Source organism: Carcharodon carcharias, chromosome 1 (assembly GCF_017639515.1).
Source record: "Carcharodon carcharias isolate sCarCar2 chromosome 1, sCarCar2.pri, whole genome shotgun sequence".
Taxonomy (NCBI): Eukaryota; Metazoa; Chordata; class Chondrichthyes; order Lamniformes; family Lamnidae; genus Carcharodon; species Carcharodon carcharias.
The window spans coordinates 121,913,823-121,925,874 of NC_054467.1; the positions used below are offsets into that span (position 1 = coordinate 121,913,823).

The following is a 12,052-nucleotide window of genomic DNA, read 5'->3' on the forward strand; positions in this document are numbered from 1 at the left end:
CCTGACATGGAAATATATTGCTGTTCCTTCACTATCACTGAGTCAAACTCCTGAAACTCCCTCCCTAATAGCACTGTGGGTGTACCTACACAGCATGGACTACAGTAGTTCAAGAAGGTAGCTCACCACCACTTTCTCAAGGGACATTAGGGATGGCAATAAATGCTGGCAAGCCACTGGCGGCCACATCCCATGAAAGAATTAAGAAAACTTTTACAATCAACAGATGCCCCAAAGTGCTTTACAGCCAATTAAGTATTTCTGCAGTGTAGGCACCATTGTAATGTAGGAAACAAGGTAGCTAATTTGCACACAGAAAACTCCCACAGACAGCAATGTGATAATGGCCAGATAATCTGTTTTTTGTGATGTTAATTGAGAGACAAGTATTAACCAGATTGCTGGGGATAATTCCCTGGCTCTTGTTCAAATTAGTGCCATGTGATCTTATAGGTCCACCTGATGTGGAAGGCAGAGCTTCGGTTTAACACCTAATCCTAAAGATAGCATCTCTGACAGTGCTGCAATCCTCAGTACTTCACCGTAGTATCAGCCTAGATTGTTGTGCTCACGTCCCAGTGTGGGACTTGAACCTTCTGACTCAGAGATAAGAGTACTGCCAACTATGCCATAGCTGACACAGCCATGCACTTTGAACCCTCTACCCCTGGAGATCCAGAACACCACATGATCTCTTTCAGTCCTCAAGGATATCTACCTGCTCACTTAAGCTTTGGCTCTGTGAAGCAAGCTTCCTGGCTGAAAGGTCTCCAGCCTATCAATCAGGCTGCATGTGGGAAGGAACCCCATTTAAAGAAGCCCTGCAGTTAAATTCTGCAGGACATTTGGGAAACCCATTCCTCTAGGTTTCCCAAACTCACAACAGCTTCTCACACCTAAACAGAATTCCTTTCAAGGTTGAAATCCAAGCCTTAGCCTCCAAAACTTCCTCTCATCCACAAGCCACCTATACTGTGACTGTGAAATTCCCTGTCTACTGCACATCCTCAAGATCCCTCCCATTTCTCTGAAATCTGCCTATTTAGCCACTGATATTCCTCTTTTTTCTGGGATTGAGGGGAGTTGCCGAAGACTGCTAACTAGGATCCAGTAATTGTGCAGAAGTGATCACAGATGAATAATTTGCAGTCCTGAAGAAGAATCATATTAGACTCAAGATGCTGTCAGACCTGCTGAGTATTTCCAGCACTTTCTGTTTTTTTTCTAGATCTCCAGCATCCACAGTATTTTGCTTTTATTGAATCATTTGCTTGTTCACTTTTGGGAAACAGTATTTATGCAAAATTTTCCTTCAATGGGATTAAATAAACAGGATGGAGCCTATTATGGGGCAATGTGTACAGAACTCACGGAAAGAGTCAAGCATCTTCATCTCATTCATGTTTTTTCACTTCTATGACACTCCTATTGGAGTATTTTCACCTCAAACCCGAACCCTAAAATGAACTTCAAGCATCCTTCATTGTTCACTCTCCAACACAGTGTCACCTATCAGGCAGAGGACTAAAATCTACATTCATTTCACCCTCACCATGGTTGGCCACCTTCTCCAAAATATATATATATCCCACAACTCTGTTTAAATAAGAATAAATGTGATTTTTTTTGTGCTTCTAACCATTAAGGAAATATTTTAAAATTGCTATTGTAATTGATGTTTAAATTATGTTCTCATTGGCATGGTTTGTGTATACAACACAAAAGCATTAAGTAATGAGTCTGAATACCACGTTTATTACCGTGGATGTGGGCACACGGTTAGAATCTAAGTTATGAAATTGAAAGTAAAGTATTTTGAATGATACTATTCAACTACTATTCTTACAGAAAAATTGGCCAGGGATTTCCAGTCCCGCTCATGGCAGGAATCCACGTGGGCCAGAAAGTAAATTTGGAGAGCGGCCAAAAGTCCATCGAATTTGGGCGGGAATATCCCACCGATAATTGTTTGAAAATGACAATAAAACAAAGATTTAAGGGGATCTCCAGCAGCTGCCCATACCCCAACGCTATTCAATTCAAAATAATTCCTTCACAATTTTTTACTCTCCAAGCTTCTAGGTAAATAAGCCTAAATCTTAGAGCCTACCTCATAAGTAAGAGCTAAAGGATTTAGTATCATTCCGATCAGCTTCCCCCGAGCCTTAATATCCTTTACCATTTGTGGCAATTAAATCTGAACACACTTTTCCAGACATACTGTAGTATAAAATAAGTACAGTATTCTTTGATTTGTACTCAAAGGAGCTAGAACAACCTAAAACTCTATCGGCTTTCCCCAAAGCCGTCTCACACCTTCTATAAGTTATCAGCTACTATCCCCACTCTTTCTCTTCATCCCTTAACAGTACCCTGAATAATGCAGACATGCCCGGAATTTCAGATCCAAATGAATATCATTACACTGTCCATATTATTTTTAGTCTGCTGCACATAAATGCATTCACCTACCTTATCTAAATATACCTGAAACCCACCTACATCATCTGGATTAACTGGCCAAAAAAGGGAGCATGGGTAATTCAGTGCTGAACATCCACAAGTTCTTCAACTAGTGGCCCTTTACAAGAGAGATAATTTCCTTGCAATGTCAGAGATTTCTTTGTGAATACAGACCAGATCATAGAACTGGCCCCCATACCTGTCATATTATTGAACTGAGGCTCAGTCCTGTGACACTGGAAACAATGCAGAGGCTGCTAGGTTTGGAGGTAGCCTGGGCGGAAGGCATGCCTCAGTACACTATCACTTTGTTGAAGCAAGGGGCAAAAAAAGGCAAAAACAGCCCCCCAGCCCTCGGATCCACTCACTCCCCTGTGCTCCATCCATGCCAAACCATGCCATCTCATGCCACCCACCCACCACCTGGCCCTTCATACCCTCTTTACCAACCTATGCCCCTGTACCCACACTTCCCATGGTGTCCCATACCCCTCATGCCAACCTATTCCCCTCCACCCACACCCTATAGCTCTTCATACCCTCCATGTCAAGCTACACTTCTCCACTCAACCCCATGCCCCCTCTTACTCCCAGGCCAATATATGCCCCTCTGCCCAACCCCTGTGGCCCTTAACACCATCCATGCCAAAGATGCTCCTCTGCCCACCTCCCATGGCCCTTCATAGGGCATAGTGCCAATGCATGCCACCCCATGCCCCCCATTCTTTGCCTTTACACCTACCATTCACCCAGTATTCACAATGGGCAGAACTCAGGACCCATGCTGAGATTAAATAAGTTCTAAGTGTCTATTGGCGAATTCACTATTTTAAAAAAAACTCTTAATGATAAAAACCCATTTACGACATTAAACTTCCCTTAATCCCTTATAACAACAAGCATTGGAATTCAGTGTCCTGCTTCAAAGAGTTTATAATCACCTGGAGCTGTCAATCAAGCTGTGAACTGACAGGCACCCCACTGGGACAATGAAAGATTGTGAAATCAGTCTTGCAGCACTAATTATTTAATGATAACCCTCATGCTTATGTCAACAGACAGTGAGATAGCAAGCGCTGATTTTTGTTTTGAATGCTGCAGATAATTTTTCAGAATTTAAAGGGCAGCAGTTTTAAAAACCTTAATGGCTTGACCCTTTGCTAGCTCCCTTTGAAAGCTCTGTTGGCAGTTCCTTTTGACAGCTGCTTTGGACATCTCCTTTGGACAACTCCTTTTGACAGTTCTAATGAGCTTGACAGTTCCAATGAGTATATATACTTTTTTAGGCACATTCATGTTTTTTTTTATACATTCATGGGGTGTGGGCATCGCTGGTTAGGCCAGCATTTATTGCCCAAACCTAATTGCCTTTGAGAAGCAGTGGTGAGCTGCCTTCTTGAACAGCTGCAGTCCATGTGGTGTAGGTACACCCACAGTACTGTTAGGGAGGGCATTCCAGGATTTTGACCCAGCCACAGTGAAGGAACGGCAATATATTTCCAGGTCAGGATGGTGAGTGGCTTGGAAGGGTACTTTCAGGTGGTGGGGTTCCCATGTGTCTGCTGCCCTTGTCCTTCTAGATAGCAATGTTCGTGAGTTTGGAAGGTGCTGTCTAAGAAGCCTTGGTGAGTTGCTGCAGTGCTTCATGTAGATGGTACGCACTGCTGCAACTGTGCTTCGGTGATGGAGGGAGTGAATGTTTGTGGATGGGGTGCCAATCAAGCGGACTGCTTTGTCCTGGATGGTGTCAAGCTTTTTGTGTGCTGTTAGAGCTACATTTATTCAGGCAAGTGGGTAGTATTCCATCATAGTCCTGACTTGTGCCTTGTAAATGGTGGACAGGCTTTAGGGAGTCAGGAGGTGAGTTGCTCACTGCAGGATTCCTAGCCTCTGACCTGCTCTTGTAGCCACAGTATTTATATGGCTCTGTCGAAGTTCTGTCGAAGGGTCATGAGGACTCGAAACGTCAACTCTTTTCTTCTCCGCCGATGCTGCCAGACCTGCTGAGTTTTTCCAGGTAATTCTGTTTTTGTATTTATATGGCTAGTCAATTTCAGTTTCTAGTAAATGGTAATCCCCCAGAATGTTGATAGTGGGGGATTCAACGATGGTAATGCCATTAAATGTCAAAGGCATTCTTGTTGGAGATGGCCATTGCCTGTTATTGCTGTCTACGTTTAACAATCCTAAAGGTTACCTTAGTTCTCTCAAAAGACATCTGATCTCCCCAAAATGTGTCCCAGGGCCATGTCCAAAAGGGTACCTTACCTCTTTAAAAGGGTACGCTGTCATTCCAAAGAACCCTGGCAGTTTTAGAACTTCTCCTACCAGTTCTAAAGTGCACAAGTCACGTTATGGACATCCCACTATCGAAAACCAAATCAGCCTGAGGAAGCTGCACTTTTACGTGTGCAGCTGATAGGTGCTGGGGGCTGGACTTCCAGGTCCAGGTCTTCACCACCATTTTCACATCAAAGGAGAGGCTCTCTGTCTTTATGAAAATTCAGGCCTAGTTATACGGGCTGTTGCTGTGATCCAGGCCAGGCAAAGCAATTCCTGTGTACTCACCTCCTTTGACATCACGGCCCATGTTTGGGATGAACTATGGACTCAGATTCTGTACCAACAAATCATCTCAGAAACTTCAATCAGTGGCTTACGAATCCTGGATCTGAAGCCTCAGCAGTGACCAGAACCCTTCATTTCTAGATCCTGGCACAATTTCTTGCCCATCTCCTGCACTTCTGTGCTGGAATTGCACTGCTTGATGCACAAAATTTTTGTCCTAATCCATTTTGCTTATTAGCATATCCTTATGCTCACACATAACCTATCCTGACAACTCCTCAAAGGACCATTAAGGTTCTTGGTTATTCTTTGACTCCCAACAAAAGCCTTGCGATCAATATGATGATCACCCACATTCCTAGTATTGGCTTTAGTTATTGTGAGCTGATTTACAAACTTATCCTTAGCCCCTTGACAAATGATCCTTTCATACATAATTGAATACTTTCTGGAGATTAATTTTCCTATGAATATCCTAAATTAGCCCTTTAAGTTTCACTTTATCTAGAACACTCCTTTTATTCCTAGGGCTATATAGATGGAATTCTTACCCTTCATCTCTGAAATAAAAACGTAATTTTCCCACTATTATCACAATTATTCTTGTCCAACAGCAAAGTACAATGTGCCTTTCCTAAATCTTGCTTCATAAGTGAAAACTTAGCCCTGCTCTAATTAACTAGAAACATTAAATTATTGTTAGATTTTTATGGCATTCTAAGATTTTGCCTGCTAACATGTGTAAGTGTACTCACCATGTGAGTCAAGTTTTGACATATGCCAAGCCTAGACATGAAATCATTTTTGCACAGGATGCAAGGCTATAGAAATTCCCAGTGAGTTATTATGATTTTCTATTGCGAATGTAAGAATTTATGATCTTGGCTAAACATGCATTTATGAATAATTAAATCAAACTTTCAAGAAATTAATAGTGATTCAAAACTATGCTTGGTTCAGATGCCTATATTGTCTTTGAAAACATAAGAGAAACTGTGTTGTAATGCAATCTCACCTAGATCTGCATAGTTAGACTTGTAGAACTGTCTACGGCCACCAAAGCACAATTCAAAAGAGGGCTCATTAGATCTTCGCAAAGTGTGTCCATTCTCAAGTGCAGCAAATGCATCACAGGTGTAACGATAAGTGATGAAACCATAGTTGTCACTGAAAAGAGTTGGAGCAACAATAATGAATGTCACTCATTGCGGCCAACCTCGCAAATCATACATTAGATGCATAATATAATCCAGTGGACTTCCATCTATCAGACATTAAAGAAAGGAAGTCTTGATTCAATGTAGGAACATCTTAAAGTTTTTCACATATAATGGGTCACTTTGAATTGCTTTGACAAGGCAAACATGGGGCAAATTTTTACAGTCGGGCTTTCAGCCGGGGAAGTGCGCAAAATTGAATGGATGCCTTTCCCGCCGCCTACTTGCCTCCCCAAGATTTGACCATGATTTACTGGCTGGCAGGTGAGGCCTCAGACGGCCTGTCTGGCCTCACACCAATTGATGGCACTTCCCATCTGGCTGCAATTTTCAGCTGGTGGGAGAAGGTTGGCGATGCGTGGGAAGCTCAGCAGGTAAGCCTGCTTGGGCCTTGGGAAGGAAATGGGGTAGTGCCTCCTTCACGGACCCCCTTTTCCAAATGGAGGGCCTCCCCCAAGGTCTGCCACCACCGCACCCCAGATGTCCACTGTGCACCCCAGCTCCCATCTCCTCACCCTGACCCTGCCGAGAACCACCCCAACTTACCTTTCATCCAGTTCCTGGCTCTTCTTCTTTGGGACTGGATATTCCCAGTGGTACTGTTGGGACCAGAGAGCTGCCAGCCAATCAAAAGCGGGACTTCATCCCCAGATGGGGGCAGCAGGTCCTTTTGTCAGAGCACCAAATGGCTGTAGGGCAGCTCGCTGGAGCGGTTGAGTTTTGTACATGGAAACAACTTTTCAAATGGAAAGATCCCACAAACAGCAATGAAATAAATGATCATTTACTCTGTTTTCAGTCAAAATGATTGAGAGAGGGGTTTCAGAGGGGTTTCAACAGAACACTGGGAGAACTCCCTCTCATTTTTTGAGTAGTGACGTGGAGTATAGAATAAACTGAATAACCAAGGTTCTTTTTAAGCTATACACTCTAGTTCAGCTTTAACTTGTTTTGTCTGGCATTAAAAGGGCAGTAATGGCCTCTAAATTAGGTCAGTAGGTCGATAGCCTTATTAAACCTGACAATGCAACTGCCACCATTTTGAAAGAGAACAACCACTGGATGCCCAAAACATCTGTCTACTTCAGGTAGTAGATCCACTTCAAAATGCAAATTGGTATCCTAGAACCCCAATTTGTATTTTACATTGGAAATAGTTGGAGCATGCTCCATGAATATTCCAACCATTTCCACAATGATGAAGCTGAAGAGCCCAGTCAAGGTATGGTTGATATTATTTTGGTGTTGCCTAAGGAGCAACAGTGCTTCTCCTCGCCACATAAATTTAATCTTTGTCGTAGCCACCAAGGCCTCACCCTCCACAGTTGTAACCCAAGCACTTACCTTGAAGGCAGCCAAGATCCCTCAATGTTAGTCAACCTTAATTGGGAAAGCTGTACTGGGGAGGCAAGTTTGGTGTCCCACATCTCAGCATCTTGATGTAAATGAGGCCATGGGCACAGATGACAGGAGGGCATGCTCTGCCGGTTAGTCACTCATAAGTCAATGTCAGTCACACTTACACTCTAAAATTATGGACGCCTTTCCAGGTCCATTTTGTTTTTACTATGTCTGAGGTTCTACAATAGTTCTATTATCTCCTATGTGAAAACCAGATTTTGATTATTCAGGAGCACATTTACTATGTAAAATGTAGCCATTTGTAACTTTACCCATCTTCACGCAAATGGACAGTGCATTCTTCGATTTCACCAAAAACTTCAAAGCGCCTCTTCAGTTCTGTACGTGTTATGTCACCTCTGACTTTTCCCACATAAATAACACGGCGTTCCTCCTGGAGAGATTTTAAAAATATTGTTGAAAGTCAAAAAGTTATGTTTCTTACATTTACAGTATATCTAAATTAGAATAAAAGCTACTACAATGCTTACAATTGCCTTTTGCCTTTGACGTTCCCTTTGCTTTGCCCTTTCAAATTCACGTTTCTCATAGTCTCTTCGATATTCCTCTCTCTTAAGCCTTTCATTTTCATATTCCTCATAGCTGTCATACCTGAAGAAATTGAAAACAAATGAAAAATGATAACAGTCAGAATTGTGCATGCAGTGTTTTATATAGAAACATTCATTTGACATTAATAGGCTTTCCCCATTCCAAAAATTTCTTACTGAATCTCAGACAATTCAGTATGTTTCAAAGCCAGATTAGATACTCATGGTGGGAATGAATTTCCTTGGGGCTTCTTCCACTCAGCCAACATAACTTGCATGTTTGCATGAATAAACTAAAAATACGATAAAGTTACAGCAGTGGAGTGTAAGATGCCACGAGGAAATTCCCAGGGACAAACCTTCAGAGTGACCTTTGAAATATATAGCAGCTTTTGTAATGCGATTTTTCCTTGAACTTTGAACTAAGGGGTAAGTATTCCTCAAAGGACCATGGTGAAAGTTCACAAGCTACAATCCCAGCAATTACCTTGTGATTGGAACCAGCTGGTGCCCTCCAGCACTGACCCTGTAAGAACTTGCGAGGACAGTGGGAAGGGATTATACTTGCTCATAGCTGGTGGGCACCCATGCACTAACAGGTGCATCCTGGGGCCCTGCTTATCCCATGCTGCCTCCAACTCTGGTGCTCACCAGCTAGTTGGAGGAGTGGGGTGGGGATGCTGAGCTCACCCTTTCCAATTACAGCTCCCTTAGCCCCTTGTAAAGATGGGGGTGGTGGTGGCATAACTGAAACTTTTTGTTAAAAAAAGACCAAGATTTGGGGCTCCTGGCTCTTTTCTTGGCCTATTGAACCCATCTCCCACCCAACTCCTCCCTCCACTTTATTCAAGTGGACTCTACTTACTGGTGTCCTAACAGCAGTCTGAAAATGAAGGTTTTTCTTCAGCATTCCTGTAATCTTCAGCCAGAATTACTTGCCTGCTCTTCAACAAAATGTCAAGGAACCACTCTGAAATTCCTGTTTCCCTCCTGCCCAGGCCATAAGTGCCAAAGGTGCCTGCCCATTTTAAGCAAATGATCCTGACCCTGGAATTTGCGATATGGCAAGGACTGGGCCAAACTACAGCTGGAGATTTCTATTGAAAGGCCCCTTGAACTTGCTCTGTGATTCAGTAAGATTATAGTTGACCTTCCACTTCAAATAAGCTTTCCCACCCTATCCACATATTGTTTGATACCTTTAGTGTCCAAAAATTTATCAATCCCCATTTTGAAAATACTTAACGACTGAGCATCACTGCCCCAGGAGCAGAACATGCCTATTCTCCAGTTGAAAGAGTAACAGACAACTTGCCTCTGATGCTTTGTAGTTAGCCACAAAGAGTTGCATGATGGGAACACGGATTAACAAATCATTTCAATTTTTCCTCTGTGTGAAATGCCTAGCCTCTCACTATCTACCTCCACTTCAACATCCGGCTGTTACTCTTTTACAGAGCAGGAAGCCACAGATATGAAGTTGCATTCTACCCTTCCACAGGACAATGACAATATGTTGGAACACCAACAAGCAGTGTCACGGCACTAGTCAGGTACCCGCTAATGTAAATTAAATATTAGGAGTTGTTTTTGCACCTTGTATCCAAGGTTTACATGTACTAAAAAAAAAATCCACTAAACTGTAATTTTCCCATTGCAGCAAACCACATTTAATCACACTGTCACTGTGAAATTTACAGTATTGATCAAACACTACAGAAGTAGGTTAGTTACACAGCACAGAAAATAACCTGCAAAAAAACTTCAATTAATCTTTCTAGCACCTTCTCATAATTTAAGTTAAGGTGCTGAATCAGCAGAAATCGATCATCAACTTACAAAGCAATAGGTTTACTGATGTCCTGAAGTAACACAGCAACTTTGCACCGTGACATCACTGTTTGAACCAATCCTTTAATATTTTACATTTTGATGAGTTTTTGTACTCATCAAAGTGAGGGATATCAGTGCTAAGGAGCTCATCATTTTTCATCTTTGGGTCCCTGTTTCCACATTGTGCATAAGATGGATTGAATGCCTAGCAATGCTCCCTTTACAAAAAGCAAAATACTGGAAGAATGAACTGAAAACAGAAATGGGTACAATAAAGGGTGTGCGACTGACATTTGAAATTTCAATGCATTGTTGAGGCAAAGTAAAGGGAATTTTGAAATAAAAACAGGAAATGTTGAAACTTTCAGCAGGTCATACAGCATCTATAGAAAGAGGAAGTTGGGGGTTCTGACAAAGGATGGGTAAGAACCAAAATGTTAATCTGACATTTTTCTCTCCGTAGATGCTATGTGATATACTGAGTGTTTCCAACATATTTTGTTCACATTTCAAAGTTCCCTGTGCTTGTCTAAACTGTGCACTGAAATTTCAAGCCTTAGATGCACATCATTATTGCCCCAACTTTCTAAAGCATCTACTTCCATAGTTTCATGGAACCAGATTAATAATGCAATGCAAATCAGGGCCTACTAAGGGCTGTTTTCTATTATGGGCTCATATTTACCAGAACCTGGGTTCAAACTGTCCAGGTGCCTTTCACATAGCACTTAGACTCATCTGAGAGACCAAGTTTGCAGGACTGAATGCAAATTTTACCAGAACTGGACAGTAACAGCTGCCTATATACACAGAGCATCCAGTTGCTGCTTGCTGGCATATAGACAACTTGAAACATTTGCGCAACTGACAAACTTTTTGTTCTCCCTTCCTGCCTGTTCTATGCATTTGAAAATTTGTCCTCCTGTTCACTTCTATTGGCTGCTTAAAATAGACCCATCTGCTGCTCCCACAGTGAGGTAAAAATCAAGACTACCCTGATCTACCTTAAGCTCCAAAGCAATGAGAACAGACTGTTACCAACCACGAGGGAGGCTGGTAAATATATGCCTACCAGTAGATTGACAAATCTCTCTCTTACTTGAGGTCGCTATTTTATCAAAGCAGAGATGCAGGGAGTGGGAGCCTTGAGACTCATCTGATGGTGTAAAATGGGAAGCTAGGTACATACATACTAGTATTGTGAAGTGAGAAAACTCAAGAGGCACAAACGGTAGCAGAGGCATCATGACATCAAGGAATTGAGAAAGTATCCAAAGTATAGTTGATGAATCAGGATCAAGCGCAAGTCAGAAAATCACTAGCAGTACATTGTGTGGTCAAGGAAAATATATCACTGTCCATTATTCTTTTCAATCAATTAAATACTGAGGATCAGATGCTGTTTCCTGTAACTTTGACATTTGGTACTACAGCACCACTGTGCCCTAGATATAGCTGGTAACAATAGACTATGCTTCAATGTGGAGAATGGAATCTGCTTATTAATAATTTCAGACAAATAAGTTAGGCACTCAGGCAATTATAGAGCACCTTCCCAAAGGACAGTTAACATCGATTAACTCTGATTTTAGCAAGGAAGCTGATTTTTTTTAAAAATGAGTATATTTATCTGGGTAAGCACCTACCTGAAAATCTCAATGAAATATTAATCTTATTGCTTTAACATCTGGAGGGAAGTATACTTAATAAAGTCTGGTTTATTAGAATACATTAACTAGTTCTACACTATTATATTCCCTCACCTGGGTCTACTATAGCAGCCGTAAGGTGACCTGGATCGTGACCTTGAGTATGAGCCAGGGCTTCCACGAGATCTGTGTTGTACCCTACTGCACCCTGAATCAAAGTAGTGATGTGATCTATAAAGCAAAATAAATGTAAACATATGATCACTGAAAATAATACTGATAGTATATTTTTTAAGGTATGAAGGTTGACTTCTGTTCAGCATTTACTAACCCACTGGAAAGCAGGGCTTGGATTTAATTCTTTACATGC

General features: G+C 41.8%; 1 protein-coding gene across 2 annotated transcripts in view; it reads right to left on the minus strand.

Annotated features, from left to right (window-relative positions):
- The window catches only part of ppargc1a (peroxisome proliferator-activated receptor gamma, coactivator 1 alpha), a 172,050-nt gene that overhangs the window by 26,121 nt on the left and 133,877 nt on the right, over positions 1-12,052 (minus strand). Inside the window, exons 9-12 of one of the 2 annotated variants that reach the window (XM_041193716.1) lie at positions 11,797-11,913; positions 8,141-8,261; positions 7,922-8,043; positions 6,047-6,198 (exon numbers count right to left, since the gene is read on the minus strand). In XM_041193716.1, the coding sequence (XP_041049650.1) occupies positions 6,047-6,198; positions 7,922-8,043; positions 8,141-8,261; positions 11,797-11,913 (512 nt within the window). The remainder of the gene's footprint in view (positions 1-6,046; positions 6,199-7,921; positions 8,044-8,140; positions 8,262-11,796; positions 11,914-12,052) is intronic. The other variant, XM_041193725.1, reaches the window with a different exon arrangement.